The 17,102-nt window shown below is 35.0% G+C and overlaps 1 protein-coding gene across 6 annotated transcripts in view; it reads left to right on the top strand.

Moving 5' to 3' along the window:
* FOXP2 (forkhead box P2) overlaps positions 1-17,102 on the top strand; it is a gene marked incomplete at both ends in the record, with an annotated part of 359,810 nt that overhangs the window by 227,144 nt on the left and 115,564 nt on the right. For 2 of the 6 annotated variants that reach the window (XM_083366698.1, XM_083366696.1), the window contains 3 exons: positions 7,943-8,080; positions 12,265-12,420; positions 14,660-14,819. In XM_083366698.1, coding sequence (XP_083222824.1) covers positions 7,943-8,080; positions 12,265-12,420; positions 14,660-14,819 — 454 coding nt within the window. Of the gene's footprint in view, positions 1-7,942; positions 8,081-12,264; positions 12,421-14,650; positions 14,820-17,102 lie in introns of all 6 variants that reach the window. The other 4 variants (XM_083366697.1, XM_083366695.1, XM_083366694.1 and 1 more) reach the window with 3 other exon arrangements.

Genomic DNA, 17,102 nt, shown 5'->3' with positions numbered 1-17,102 from the left:
CAATTGATGGAAACTAATCAAGGAGAGAACCAATCCGAAAATAAGTCTTGGTGCTTCTTTTGGAGGCAAAAAAAATGCACATATACTTTAAATACACATACCATGTTTCCCCAAAAATAAGACCGAGTCTTTTTTTTTTGGGCCTCCAAAAGAGGCACCAGGTCTTATTTTGGGGGGATGTCTTACTCATCTCCAGCACCAACAACCCTGCCCAGCCGGTCCACTTCTTCTACAGCAAAAGGAGAAGCTTCATTCTGCAGCTACATTGCGGCCTGCATTTTGCAGTCAGGCCTTTCTGGAAGGCCTATGCAGCTGAAAACCAAGCTATGGATTCAATCTCTCAGCTGCAGAGGTCTTGCAGAACTAAGCTATTTCCTCCAGTCCCCTAATCATCTTGTTGCTCTTCTCTGCACTTTTTCTAGAGTCTCAGCAACTTTTTTATAGTGTAGAGACCAACATTGGTTGCAGTATTCTAGGTGTGGTCTTACTAAGGCTTTATAGAGTGGTATTAGTACCTCATGTGATCTTGATTGAATCCCTCTGTTAATGCAATTTAGGATTGCATTGGCTTTTTTGACTGCCGCAACACTGGAAAGTCCCTTCAAGCTCTATTCTATTCTATTCTATTCTATTCTATTCTATTCTATTCTATTCTATTCTATTCTATTCTATTCTATTCTATTCTATTCTATTCTATTCTATTCTATTCTATTCTATTCTATTCTATTCTATTCCTGTCAATTTTGCCATCTCCGCCAATTCCAACCATTTAATTCCAATGTAGGTGTTTGTAAGGCTTCCCACATTTGTGCTACAAATATTTTGCTGCTGTTATCATATATAAAACAAAGTTCTATAAGATCTTTTATTTTGCTTGTCTGTTGAACCATAAGAAAAGAATTGAAGCCTTTGAACTATGGTGCTGGAGAAGACTCCTGAAAGTCCCTTGGACTGCAAGGTGATCAAACTGGTCAGTCCTAGAGGAGATCAACCCTGACTGCTCTTTAGAAGGCCAGATCCTGAAGTTGAAACTCAAATACTTTGGCCACCTAATGAGGAGGAAGGACTCACTGGAGAAGAGCCTAATGCTGGGAAAGGTTGAGGGCAAGAGAAGAAGGGGACGACAGAGAATGAGGTGGCTGGATGGAGTCAATGAAGCAGTAGGCATGAGCCTAAATGGATTCCAGAAGTTGGTAGAGGACAGGAAGGCCTGGAGGAACATTGTCCATGGGGTTGCGATGGGTTGGACATGACTTCGCAACTAACATCAACAACATGACAAAATTACCCATTCTTTCATCTACACAAAACAGCAAGCTGCAAAATACAACTTCAAATCTGATAATACTAGCTCTCTTTCTTTAGTATCCTAGAGCAATTAGTATGAATTTTCTGTTTCTTGCCTTGCCAAACAAATTTGAAAATATCTTTTTGCCATTTCTTAAATGCTATGTTAGTTGTCAATATAGTAATTGTTTGAGATAGAAGTAACATTCTCGGTAAAACTTAATGTCACAGATTTATGCTGGAGAAACAAAATTTGGAGAAAGTCAAGAGGCAACCCCACCCAAAAAATAAAAATAAAAAATTCCTGGCCCTACTCATGTTTAGAATTGTGACCTACCATTTCTCTTTCTCACACACAAACATATTTTTTAGGAATAATAACTATAACAAACTTAATTAGAACAGAAAATGTAAAGAAAGAAGAAAAAGCAGAAAAAGCTAAAAGAAAAGGAAATAGAAGAAAATGGGAAAAAGAGCAAAATATGAAAAAAGATGTAAAGACATAGACAAGTAGTTCCCAATATTCTTTATAGCAGTTATAAAGTACAATGTAAGTATAATTACATTTTAATTACTATCTCTAAAGTTGTATCATGATTTTTTTTCTATAATCTGTCTTGTATAATCATCAAAATCATAAATCATTGGAATTGATTTCAATATGCATTGAAAAGCTTATTATCTTTGTTGGGAAAAATTGCAGCTGTTAAAATGAACGTTTTACCAAAGTTTCTCTTTCTGTTTCAAATGATACCTATTTTGAAAAAAGATGCTAACTTGGATGAGTGGCAGAAGGGTATTAATAAATTTATCTGGGCGGGGAAAAAACCGAGAGTTAAACTTAAGATTTTACAAGATGCTTGGGAAAGAGGAGGACTTAAGGTGCCTAATTTGAAATCATATTATGATGCAGTGGTTTTAACATTGGTTAATGATTGGCTTAATTTAACTAATAAAAGTATACTTTATCTCGAGGGATGGGATTTATTATATGGGTGGCATGCATATTTGATTATGATAAAAAAAGTTGATAAGGCTTTTAAATCTCACATTTTAAGAAGTGCTTTATTTTGTGTTTGGAAAAAGTATTATTATAAGTTAAATTATAAAATACCAATTTGGGGGATTCCTGGACACGCAATAGAGGGGGTATCTATGGGTGTGAATTTGGATATGATTTCTTATAAGCAATTACTTAGATTGGAAGGGAGTCACTGGCAACTAAGGTCGCTAGCCGAGTTAAAACAAGAAAATATTGTACAGTCTTGGTTTCAGTATACTCAATTGCAAGTCAGGTGGAAGTTAGACCAGAAGGTTGGTTTGACGCTGATGGATGAAAATTTGGTAAAACAGATCAAAGATCAAACTCGAGCGCACATAAAGAGAATTTATAATGCTTTAATAGAATTGGACTTGGAAATGGAATTGTTGAAAGATTGCATGGTAAAGTGGGCTCAAGATATTCAAGAATCGATTCCACTGGATGTGTGGGAGGTAATTTGGGTTAGAAATGTAAAATTTACTCAAGCCCAAAACTTAAGAGAAAATTTTTATAAAATGTTTTATAGATGGCATTTGGATCCTAAAAAGTTGTCTTGTATGTATTCTAATTTACAGCCCAAATGTTGGAGATGTGGTAGTTTGGATGCTACTTATTTTCATATTTGGTGGACTTGTAGAAATATAAAAGCTTTTTGGATTAAAATTTGGTGGAACATTCAAAAGATTTTTAAGAGAAAGATAAAGTTTACTCCACAGTTATTTTTATTGGGTGTTATTACAGACTGTGACACTAAAGAAATTAATCTGATGTTGAATTTGATAAAAGCTGCGAGGTTATTGGTAGGGCAATATTGGAAGAAGGATTGTCTGCCTACTATAGAGGAGTGGACGCTTAAAGTGTCGAATCTAGCAGAAATGGCTAAGATTTCTGCTTACTTGAAAGATCATTCACAAGAGAGATACATTTCGGTTTGGAGAAGATGGATAGATTATATTCAGAAAAAATATGGGACAAAAAAGTTCCATTTAGCTTATGAGTAAATTTTAGATTGTTATTGTTATAATTTAAAAAAAAATTTAGAAGTTGGGTATTTTAGAGTGTTGGTAATTATGTTAAAGGCGGGTTAAAGTGTATTATGTATTTGGTTTTTATATAGTTGATTAATGTTAGTTAGATTATGATTAATATATATTTGTCACTCTGTAACCAGCTTTGGGAAGTGGGGGAGGGGGGTTTAGGGGGGGTTGGGAAGGGGATAATTTTGTAACTTTTTATAAAACTTTTCAATAAAAATAAAAAAGAAAGAAAAGCTTGATGCAGCCCTTGAATCCAGTCTTAATGTAAATTTGCTTTATTTTATATATGAGAACAATTTATTGAGATTGTAGTACATTAATATGTTTAGTAGGACCAGAATGTGCGTAAGAATATGTAGGACAGTTTTCTCTGTCTAGTTGCATTTGCAACAGCTGTAAGTAAGCAAGACATTTATAACCTTGTTAAAATGTTAATTTTTTGTGGTATTTTCTAGTTTAATCTTTATGCTATCTTGAATTTGCTATAGCCTTAGGAAAGTTATAAATTCTTAAAGAAATAAGTACTTTCTTACAATATAAAAAGTATGCTACTACACTTACACCTTATATTACAAAAGTTATTTCTTGCATGAAGGAATAAACATTGCTTTCTTCATTTTAGCACAGTTACTTCTAAAACGATCAAATTAGACACATTAGCCCTTAGAGAATTGTTGCTGCAATATATATTTTGCTGTAGCATCAACTTTTATTTCAGAGTTCTTTCTGTTCTCATGATTTCTTTATTTTAAGAATGTAAGAACAGAGATATGTTTTCATCTAAACATCTATATTGTCTAAAGATCATTTACAGCAGGTTTATACACATGTATTTTTATACTTTGAGAAAAAGTCTGGATTTTTTATCCATTTGTTTTTGTAGTATTATGACATTTTATAAGATGATTGATTGTACCGTGTTGAAAGCCTACCATGTAATCATCTATTTTTAAATGCTCATTTATCCTACCCAACATTAAAAATATCTAGCAATAATTCACAAGACATGTGAAATGTAAACTTTTGAGCCTGATAAAATCAGATGTGTCTAGAATTGGAGTGCCACAGTTCTGAGGTCTTAAAAAAACAGATCACCATTGAAAAGAGAGTCAAAGTTAAATCCATATTTAAAGATGCTTAGCCTGTCTCTCGTTTTAAGGCGTCTATGCATGTATAACTGGAAGTTAAGTCCTATTAAACAAAGTGAGACTTTTGAGTAAAAATAACATTGAGTAAAGAGTGTAATTTATTGAGGTGAATTATGGATCTTAACATACAATTAATAGCAAACTCTGTTGGTGCCAAGAAGAACAGCCAATTTTTTATATATATTAGGGTCATTATAAACTACTGCAGTGAAGTCCTATTTTACTTAAACTAAAGGTTTATTGTTTTAAAACAGACAATAACAGAATTTCCATTTGTCTCACAGATTTTTTCTTACCAATTAACACGAGAGGGTGTGACTCAAACTATAAACTGTTTATAAAAATATTATTAGTCCACCCAGTTTCCCTTTTCTCTACTATAATATGTGATGAATGTTGCTTCATATTATGAGGCATCCCTTTTAGGAAACAGCCTTTCTCCTGAAATTAGATTAGCCCCATCCCTTTTGATATTCTGAAAGGCTCTCAAAACCCACGAGAGCAGAGACCTGACTACCGTAGTTTCTGGCATATAAGACTACTTTTTAACCCATGAAAATCTTCTCAAAAGTCAGGGGTCGTCTTATACACCGGGTGCTGAAAATTTAGGGACAGGGCTGGCTGGAAAACCTGGAGCGGATCTCCCATTTAGTCTGCGCAGGGAAAGTGGGACCAATTGGAGAAGAAGCTGCAGTCTGTGATTTTTTACAGGCTGGGGTCTGGGTGTCTTTCCTTCTAAAGTTGAAGAGCAGCTGTAGTATATCCCAACTTGAAAGGCAGGTGGGGAAGGCAGCAGCCAGAGCAGCGGCTTAACTCTAAGGACACATTTGACTCAGGAACTGGGCGGGCTGGCTGGAAAACCTGGAGCGGATCTCCCATTTGGTCTTTTTTTTTTTTAAAAAAAAATCCCATTTATATCCTGCCCTTCTCCGAAGACTCAGGGTGGCTTACAATTTAAAGCACAAATCAATGTGCTTAGCAATAGCCTTCATTCTGTGTATATGCCTGTTTATTAGGGCTTTTACCCCCCCCCCAAGCAGCATTATTACAAAGTCAGCTTATTGCCCCCAACAATCTGGGTCCTCATTTTACCTACCTTGGAAGGATGGAAAGCTGAGTCAACCTTGAGCCTGGTGGGATGCGAACCTGCACTAATTGCAGGCAGCTGGTGTTACTTAAGGCTCTGCACAGGGAAAGCTTTAGAGTGAATTAGGAAAAGTGAAAAAGTGAATTAGGAAAATAGGGAACGGTTGCTGGAATTGGGTATGTGTAGCTTAACGAAGAGAAGGGTGAGGGGTGACATGATAGCAGTGATCCAATCTCTCAGGGGCTGCCACAAAGAAGAGGGAGCCTAGCTATTCTCCAAAGGACCTGAAAGCAGGACAAGAAGCAATGGATGGAAACTAGTCAAGGAGAGAAGCAACCTAGAACTAAGGAGAAACTTCCTGACAGTTAGAACAATTAACCAGTGGAACAACCTGCCTCCAGAAGTGGTGAATGCTCCAACACTGGAAGTTTTTAAGAAGAGACTGGACAGCCATTTGTCTGAAATGGTATAGGGTTTCGTGCCTTAGCAGGGGGTTGGACTAGATGACCTCCAAGGTCCCCTCCAACTACTTCTTCTTCTTCTTCTTCTTCTTCTTCTTCTTCTTCTTCTTCTTCTTCTTATTATTATTATTATTATTATTATTATTATTATTATTATTATTATTAATTATTATTATTATTATTAATAATAATAATTATTATTTATTATTATTATTATTATTATTATTATTATTTAATCCACTTGCACTGTTTTATGTTTACATGTTTGATGACAAACAGCCTTATGTTTATAAGTGACAGTTTTCCTACTAAGCACCTGCATGTCATAAGCATTTGAATTAAAATTACCATATTAAAATCAAATCTGATGTTTTTAAATTTTTATTTGGTGTGCGTTGGAAGAGGGGTAGTCTTATACGGTGAGTATAGCCCAAACCCTATAATTTAACAGGAAATGTAGGGGGTCGTCTTATACGCCCAGTCATCTTATACGCCGGAAAATACGGTAGATGGCTCCATGGTTAGAGCCATTTTTCAGTTTTCCATTCACTTTGATTGTCATTTGGATTTTTAGGTTATTTTGTTATTACAGTTTTTTATATCTGAATTTGCTGTTTTTATATTATTTTATCTTTAATATACATAAAACCGTTTATCTTGGCTGTGCACCACCCAAAGTTGCCTTTAGTGAGATGGATGCCTATACAAATTTGATTGCTAAATAAAGAAATAATGTTAACATTTCATATTACTCTGATCCCATTCTATATTATTGGGGGTTGTAATTATAAGAACCATGGAACTTTATAATGTTTTGTCATGAAATAAGTTGCATCATTTGCTAAGGAACTAGAGCTGTGGTTGTTTTTTTTTCAAGAGTAGTAATATGCTTGCTGTGTATTGTAAGTAAATATAAAGATATAATGCAATCAATGGGTTAAAGATGTGAGATATGAATATTTAAATATCCAGTGTTCAATTTAAATATAAAATCAAAGCAGTTAAACAAATTTACTTGAGCAATATAAAATCTGCCACTCTAACATTACAGAGATGGTCAGCATTTATGGAATGTTGGAACAAAACATTTAAGAAGTTATATGGTACAACCACCATACCTGGGCTACAAAATTCCTGATGACCACTGATACTGCAAAGATATCTTGGATGCCATATAAGGGTTATTTGGATTTTTGCAACCCAGGTCTAATGGCCCAGCTGTAAAATCAAAATTAACTGTTGTTACTATAGTGTAATTGATACAATAGACCAATAATTCTCAGCCTGTGGTGTGCAGACCCCTGGGGGTCCATAAAACCGTCACAGGGGGTCCACAAAAGCTTGAAGAAATGTTATGATTTAAATCTCGAGTTATTTAAAAGGGGTGTGGTGAAAAAAAGACTGAGAACCACTGATATTATGTAATTTTTTAAAAACAGGAAAAAAGTTACAAGAATGCTAAATATCATTTTATTTTCATACATCTGCCAAAATATTATTCTAATTTGTAAATTTTAAACAATAAGAGGAAAGTTCTAAATGAAACATGGGCCATGTACCTTACCTGGTAATGATAATTACTAGGATGAAACAGGCTATGGAACAAACAGGACACACCTTCAGAGTTTAATTATTTTCAACTAGGCAACTGAATGAGTAGATAGTCTAAGTATGTGTCAGGCTACACATCTGTGGCACTTCTAGCCTTCAAAGTAAAGTAATAGTTAAAGAGAATAATAGTTACAATATATCCATGGACAAGTTATTGTATAATAGAATTATATGGAACAAATAGTTTGCACTTAGGGAAAAATGTTTATTAAATATTCTACTCAGGTGTTAAGAAGGAAAAAAATATATATCCAATCTTTCTTCTATAGGTTCCTGTATCAGTGGCCATGATGACTCCCCAAGTGATCACCCCTCAGCAAATGCAACAGATTCTTCAACAACAAGTTTTGTCTCCTCAGCAGCTCCAAGCACTTCTTCAACAACAGCAAGCAGTTATGTTACAGCAGGTAATGTTGGATATTTCTTTGGATAATTAACAGTGTTCCAGCTTATTATATAATCAGCCTTACTTTCTAGTGAGAGATCATATGTTTGCTCTTATACAAAGAAATAATGTAAATCTATGACAAATTTCTTAGTCTAAAACATTTCAAGGATCTAGAGAATTGATTCTGCAACTTTGAATACAACTTTAATATCTAGTTCAGGAATAACAATGGCAAGTGGAGTGTGAAGAGGGCATTTTAATTTTTTATCCCACTTTTATTATTGTTTATAAATATCTCAAGGTGACAATTGTAGCTAATAGAGTACATCTTCCTCCTCCTTTTTCCCCACAATAATCCTGAAATAAACCAATGTTTATTTCAATGTTGAAATGTTCAAGAACTTAAGTATTTTATGAGTGATCAGTTGAACAAATAATGTAAATATACTTTAAGATCATAGTTGCTTTAAAATTATATGATGTTAGCAATTTGAACCTAGTTTTTTTTAATCAAATGGAAAGAGAAGTTAGAATGAGAGGAGCAGGGCTTTTTTTCTCATAGAACGCTCAAAATGGCGTTCCACAACTTTTTTTTTCAAAAAAAACAAAAACAAACAGCTCCCTTATTGGTTTTCCTAAGCCTATTGCAGGGCTAGCAATCTTGGCTCTTTTTTATGACTCGTAGACTTCAACTCCCAGAAATCCTGAGCCAGCCATGCTGAGGGGAAAGGGAGAGGTTTCCAAGCTGAGCCATGCTGGCTCAGGAATTCTGGGAGTTGAAGTCCTTGAGTCATAAAAGAGCCTGCACTAGAGGAGGACATTAAAATTATTTACAGGATTACTTCTTTAGGAACTAAACTTTTAGAATCTAAAACAGCTAATTCACAAAAGCCAACATGAAAGAACCTCACATTTTTCATCTGCTTCTGTCTTTTGGAAGGTAAAATTAAATAACAAAATAATCTATTTCTTATGTTAACATCTCTGCAATGAAATCAAAGGTAACAGGAAAGAAATGAGAAACATTTTTTCTCAATGTAATATGTCTAATTTAGCTGATTCTAGAAAGAAAATAGTATCTTTTGTACACTCTTGAAAACTATTTTGAATCTAAACAATTCTTAAGAATGAAATATTCTTAATTTGGACTTTACTTTTACTCTTTGGACTGTTGTGTGTTTTGAAAAATAGATTATTTAGAATCTAGTTATGTTGCACTTTCAGTCTTTAAATAATTAACCTAGAATTTACATAACAATATATGATGTTTTCCCTGGTGAGCTTAACATCAATAACAACATTTATTAAAAAGGCTAAAATAATTTCTGGGGGTATTATCTGTATAGTAAAATTTTGGACAAGCAGTGATCATGTTGCATATGTGCATAAGCGTAGTCAGTAGCATATGCCTTTTTAAAAATATCAAACATGCAAAGAAACAAAAATAAGTCCAAAATATCTGTATTACATCCAGAAATGCCAACTTTGCAACCAATATTTCTCATCCATAACTATGGCAAATGTTTCTCTGGGATCAGTAACATAACAGGGATTGCTTTTTCCTTCCAGTAACATATACCTAAAACCAGTTTATTGCATTTGGCAATTGTACTAAAAAAATCTCATTCATTTAATTTGAAATCAAGTGAAAAATTGATTTAAATTAATTTTATTAAAACAAATTAATGGCAATTCTTTTATAAAAATTTGCCTCAAACAAAATGAGTTTGACATGCCTGCTCTAGATAGTTGAATGCTGCAAAATAAATTCTAGACCAGGCCTGTACATGCAGCCTACCAAGCACCCTTGGACAGAGCACAGACTTTTTTTAAAAAAAAGTAATGAAATCAACACCACTGCCCTGAAAGTCATGTTGCCTAGTGCCTCCATGGCTTACCATGACCACAAGCTCCAACACTGTAGATGCTCCTCTAGTCACCAAATCATTGATTAGCCCACCAGCATTCCTTTGCAGACCACAAAGATTTTTAATTCATCAGTGTGGGCCTTTCCTTTCTACAAGATAATAATAATAATAATAATAATAATAATAATAATAATAATAATAATAATAATAATAATAATAATAATAATAATAATAATAATAGTAATAATAATAATAATAATAATAATAATAGTAATAATAATAATAATAATAATAATAATAATAATAATAAGAAGAAGAAGAAGAAGAAGAAGAAGAAGAAGAAGAAGAAGAAGAAGAAGAAGAAGAAGAAGTTGGAAGGGACCTTGGAGGTCATCTAGTCCAACCCCCTGCTCAGCCAGGAAACCCTATACCATTTCAGGCAAATGGCTGTCCAGTCTCTTCTTAAAAACTCCCAGTGTTGGAGCATTCACCACTTCTGGAGGCAGGTTGTTCCATTGTTCTAACTGTCAGGAAGTTTCTCCTTAGTTCTAGGTTGCTTCTCTCCTTGACTAGTTTCCATCCATTGCTTTTTGTCCTGCTTTCAGGTGCTTTGGAGAATAGCTTGACTCCCTCTTCTTTGTGGCAGCCCCTGAGATATTGGAACACTGCTATCATGTCACCCCTCACCCTTCTCTTCATTAAACTACACATACCCAATTCCAGCAACTGTTCCCTATATGTTTTAGCCTCCAGTCCCCCAATCATCTTTGTTGCTCTTCTCTGTACTCGACATCTTTTTTACATCGTGGTGACCAAAACTGGATGCAATATTCCAGGTGTGGCCTTACCAAGGCATTTTAAAGTGGTATTAGTACTTCACATGATCTTGATTCTATCCCTCTGTTAGTGCAGCCTAGCACTGTGTTGGCTTTTTTGGCAGCTGCAGCACACTGCTGGCTCATATTTAAGTGATTGTCCACTAGGACTCCGAGATCTCTCTCACAGTTACTACTATTGAGCAAGGTACCACCTATACTATACCTGTTTATTTGACTTTTCCTGCCTAAATGTAAAACCTTACTTTTTTCACAATTGAATTTCATTTTGTTAGATAGTGCCCAGTGTTCGAGTCTGTCCAGATCCTCCTGTATCTTAAGCCTATCTTCTGGAGTATTGGCTATTCCTGCCAGCTTGGTGTTGTCTGAAAATTTGATGAGTTCCCCATCTATCCCCTCATCCAAATCATTGATGAAGATGTTGAAGAGCTGCACAGACCTCTTCTAGATTTTCCTCTTGCCTTTCTGAGTTAACTCCTTGGTCTGTCATTGAGCAAGAGGTGACTTTGTAGGGAAGCATATTATCATTTGATGTATATTTAACATATGTTCTACCTTTATTTGCCAATTATATAATATTTGTATGCAATCCACATGGCAAGGTTTGGGGGAAACTTACAATAGAAAAAATATATTTTTAAAATCATAAGATTAAAACATCGCCTGGCCCGCACCGCCTCCGCTGCCCGCATTGCGTATAGAGTGGGCTCTGCTGCTCCCACAGCACTAGCCATGCCGGCTCCAGCCCCAGGGAGGGGAGCCCGCCGCCAACACCCTTCACACCTGTGACTGCAGCAGCACCGCCTCCCCCCCCCGCCTCCTGCACCCGCCAAGATGAGAGTTCCGGCACCTTTTTTTTTTTAAAAAAAAGCACTGGAGAGGAGTAAATCTGGAATGAAAGTCAAGAATCTCTGATACCTTTGATTGAAAACCAAAGAACAATATTGTCACATATCATTACAATATCTATTATCACTTTTAACTAAACATAAGAGGAATATAATTAATTATCATGATGAAAATATGTTTATTTTCAGAATGTTTAAACAAGAAATGTGGTTTCATAGAAATTACACTGAAATAACATTTTGCTATACATCTGGCATGTTGCTAATCCTGCACAGGCAGATTATTGAACTCTGCACTCTTATTACATATGAGGAAGTTTATATTTAGGTATGGCAGGAAGGAAGGAAGGAAGGAAGGAAGGAAGGAAGGAAGGAAGGAAGGAAGGAAGGAAAGCATTAGTTTGCCTTTGTTGTTTGTGATCTAGAATATGGATCTTCTAATGCTCTTTTTTAGGATACTTTGAAATCTGCACTGGGATATTTCAGAATTGATTTAAGAGGAGAGAAGTCAATATAGATTTGCATCTTCAATTTTTTTTTTTGTTTTATGCTCAGCGACTACTTTGCCACATGCCAATCTAGAAGAGTTTAGGAGATACATAATATGTGAAACTTTACCTTTATTTATTAAAGTCAAAATGATTTATTCAGCAACAACTTCAAGAGTTTTACAAGAAACAACAAGAGCAGTTACATCTTCAGCTTTTGCAGCAGCAACAGCAACAGCAGCAGCAGCAGCAGCAGCAGCAGCAGCAGCAGCAGCAGCAGCAGCAGCAGCAGCACCCACCAGGAAAGCAAGCAAAAGAGGTAGAGCCTAAATAACTAATCAATAAATTATTTCTGCAAGTAGGGCAGCTGGGGAGGAGAAGAATAAGTTATTCTGATTATGTTGATTTTTGTTTGGTGTTTGTTATTGCTAAGGTCATCTTTATAGGAAGCTGTTGGTATTGAAACAATTCCAAAATCGCTCATGTAGCCAATATTGTGTGTAAATAATGTCCCCTTAGGATATTATTCATATAGAGAATATCTTGGGTGAACTAAACTATCTCTAGATACAGATTTTGCTTCTCAAGGATGATTCAATAATTGAAGAGGTTGGGAAAAATGCTCTGTACTGTGATTGCAGAAATCACCACCAGGAAGTGACAGCTGTATCCATGGAGATTCTGGTTCACACAAGACATTCTCTGTGCAAAAATGTCCTTGGGGAACATTGCAAGAAGACAAAACTGACTTCATGAAATGGCCCACAGAATTGGTAAGATGATCAGATAGATTGCTACAGTAGATAGAATAAATATGATATAATAAATACTTAGATTACACAAATTGGAGGTTATATAGAATGATTGTATATTGGGTATAATATTTACATTGAGTACTCTGAATATTCATTCAGTAAAATGATGGATTCTGTATAATTTTGTATTTCAGCATTTTAAACTTTAAAGAACTGGGTTATATAATAAAGGTTATGATCAGGGCTTTTTTGTCATAGAACGCTCAGAACGGACTTCCAGCACCTTTTTTGGATGGAACCTTATAGGGTAGGCAAGGCGGGTTGTATGATGTGTGTGAGTTCCGGCACCTTTTTCTTTTACAAAAAAAGCACTGGTTATGATTGTAATAGTTCATTTAAATCTTTCTATGAGAATGATACAGTCCTTAGCCCTTTCATCCTGAAGGTCAGTTCTTAAATACGTTCAATGAAACTAATAACAATTGAAATAGAATGTCACAGCTTCTTTTGTTTGCAGTTATGGAGGCTGAAGTTTGCCATCCAGTTCTATTGTCTTTCAGTGTCCATTCAGTGGTGAACAAAGTACTGATTGACTGATATATGTAAGGAAGCTTGAACTGATGAAAGACTTAACTTCTCTTTGTGATATAAGAAAGGGATGACTCAAGTGTACCTCTAGTTCAGAAATGGATAATGGTTAGTAGAAAATTGTAAAAAAAATGGGCATAGACTTTGAAGTCACAGACTCTGATTAGTGAACTGTTACTGTATGTTTGGAATGGTGAGTAGAAAGTTGCAGTTTGATGTGCTCATAAATCAACCTGACAAGCCAGTTTCTCAGGCCTAGCTTGCACCTGTCAGCAAACTGCATCAGCTATAAATATAATACAAACAAAACATGTTCAAGTAGTTAAATTAATCAGCAGGTATCCTAGACATTGTCTAGTAGCTGCCCATTATGCAAACATGCACCATCCAGTTCTGACCTCCCAAGGCATTGTTTCTGTTTGGATTTGTAAATAGAATTTCAGACAGCTATCAACTACAGAATAGAAATTGCTCCCTTATTTCTCCTGAGGCTCTGAGCAATCCACACAACTTGCTCCATTATGCAGTCGGTTTTCCAATGAGCGCATCGGAAGTTTCTCTTCTCCAAACTAAGAAAAAGAAAGGTCTTCCACAGCAGCTTGTCTTTCTCTGAAGTGTGACTACATTCGTGTATCCTCCTGAGCCTAAAGAACTCTGTCTTGTCTTGTAACGCCTCACAAAATTGGAAGTTAGCTTTTTCCTTTATAATAGAATCCTTCTTTACCATGAATATAATGCTAGGGACCTAATGTAGTCCAACAAGAGCAGCAAAGAAACTAACAGGCTAGCAAAATGAAGGCTACATCCCAGTTTACTAATAGATCACTGGAGATTTCCTTTACGGGCCATTGCAGATCATAGTTATTCAGCTGGAAAAATAAGACTGCTTTTGAATTAAAGTTTGAGATAAAGAATTACACCTTCAGCCAAGATAAATTTGTACTTAGATGTCATGAATTTTATCCATTTGTTCTTTAAGTTGAAAAAGTGGTTGTCTTCTTTCTTCTGACACTTTGCTAAAAAAGAGTCCTAAAAGCAGATCATCTTTCCCACTAAAATCTAATTATTTGTAAACCAAGCTTTCTTTTTTTAAGAAAAAGCCCTATTTCTACAAATGCTATTGTTATTTAATCACTAAAATAAACCAGAGTTGTTGACTGAATCTTGCCTTTTTCCATTCTTTGTTACATTTTTTCTGTTTTGCAGCAGCAGCAACAGCAGCAGCAGTTAGCAGCACAGCAGCTTGTCTTCCAGCAGCAGCTCCTCCAAATGCAACAACTTCAACAGCAGCAACATCTGCTGAATCTTCAGCGTCAGGGACTCATTTCCATTCCTCCTGGCCAGCCCGCTCTTCCTGTCCAGTCATTGCCACAAGGTATGATATGACTGATTTCTAGATCACAGCTTCTTCTGTTTGCAGCTTTATCATGATCTCCAACTTAGTATTTCAGATGTTTACTTAGTTTGATTATTCAAATATTTAAAATTCATTTATTTTATTCAGGAGGCTGTTCATATGAGCAGTGTTTGGTATTTTTTTTTAATTAAAAAGTTTTAAAAATACAGTTTTCCTTTAAAAAACCCCCTTCCCCCTCCCTCCTCCCCTCCCTACCTCCCCCCTTCCCCCCCTCCCCCCCTCCCTCCTCCCCCCCACCTCCCCCCAACCCCCCTCCCCCCCCGGACTTCCCAGAGCTAAATACAAGGTATATATATATATAAAAAAGCAATCATAAACAACCATATACTAACAACTATAAATTCTAAAATCCATCACTCTCTAACTTATATAGGATCAGACAAAACTTAGCATTATTAAATATATATAGAAGACAAAATAAAGAAAGAAAAAAGAAAACGAAAGAAGACTTATTCAAATGCTAGATAAAACTTCTTGACCCTATACTTATTCTGGATAAACTCAATCCATTTTCTCCATTCCATAATATAATGTTCTTGCGAGTAATCTTTCAAATAGGCCGAAATCTTCGCCATCTCTGCCAAGTCGGAAACCTTTAAAATCCACTCTTGTATAGTCGGCAGTTCCTCTTTCTTCCAATATTGACCTATCAAAAGTCTTGCTGCCGTAACTAAATCCAACATCAACTTAGAGTCCACAACTGTAGCGTCAACAATTATTCCCAACAAAAAAAATTGCGGACAAAACTTTATCCTCCGTTTAAAAATCTTCTGCATATTCCACCAGACTTTTATCCAAAAAGCCTTGACCTTTTTACATGTCCACCATATGTGAAAATATGTTGCCTCTTCATCACCACACCTCCAACATTTAGGCTGATAATTCGGATACATACTTGCAAGGTGTTTGGTATTTTTAAGTGTGTAGCTTTTATAGAAGAATGCTGATTGGGAATAGTTCATTTTTATATGCTGAAAACTTTTATAATTGTGTTCCATTTAATTAAAAACAAAAGGGGTATCATTGATATTTTAAAACAAACTGTAAAAGCAGGATTTTTACACTTTGTTTAGCACATTTTCTGTTATTTCCAAGATTGAAAATAATTTAACAATTTTCCATGATTCACCGTTTTTTTAGTAATCACAACTCAGGGATATAGAATGGAAACTGATGGGAAGGAATATGCAGATTCTGAGAGCTTGTTTTTGTATATTTAGTATATTCAGTTTTTTTAACTGAATATAGAATCCTTTTGCAGTCCCACTTTTGACATAATGTTTTTTTTTTTTTACCATACATTTATGAAAGGAAAGGAAAGCTACATCTTTGGGTTGTAAAATACATTTGTTCTTTACCATGGAAGTATCAGAATTATAGCTAATATAGTGTTTCTCCTTTACATTGCATTGTATGGCGATAATATAGATGCAGTCTTTCCAATAGCAAGTATATTCTACTTTTGCTATAATTTTAATCTCAGAATGTTTGCCAGATTATATTGGAATCTGGAATCAACTGCAGAATGGATTAATAAATCATTCCTGTTTATTGACAACATAAGAATTAAAAATGACTATAGCTCAGCAGACATGTATATCCTTGGAGATGCAACAGCAACTTATTACACTCCATAAATTTCATAATTCTCCCATGAAAAATTACAATTCAATAGAGAGGACTGTTTTTTGAGAGGTGTGTGCATTTCATACATCTTTGTCCTAAAGGGTGTAAATGTAATGCACATTAATACTTAGCTTAAGATGAAACTTACAGTCAGACATTGTTTAGAACTTTAGTGTTATTAAATGAGATTTTTGCAAATGGTCAAAATTCTGGTAATTTTGATTAATTGAATAATTTTAGTTAATCATAACATTTCATCATTTGGCAATAAAATCAATGCAGATGAAAGTCATATGAGTTTATCCATGTTCTTCAAATTTATAATGAGATCAAATCCTTCCAGGTATAAGTAGGTCATTTTGGTCCAGGTTAAAAGATATATGATTCAGTGGGAAAGGATGTGATTATTTTTATTATTGGCTTACATTTATATACTTTTAAAAGAAAAAATACCAAAAAAGAAAAAAAAGGCCCAAAATGAACTAGTTGCATTGCTCCATTAAATGTAGTTTGAAGTAATGAAAATTGCAAGTACTCACCCATTGTTATTATAAGGCACAGGTTTGCAAGTACTCACCCGTTGTTATTATAAGGCACAGGAAAACATACATTACA

Source organism: Vipera ursinii (genome assembly GCF_947247035.1).
Source record: "Vipera ursinii genome assembly, chromosome: 6".
Classification (NCBI taxonomy): Eukaryota; Metazoa; Chordata; class Lepidosauria; order Squamata; family Viperidae; genus Vipera; species Vipera ursinii.
This window is presented reverse-complemented; position numbering and strand designations above follow the sequence as displayed.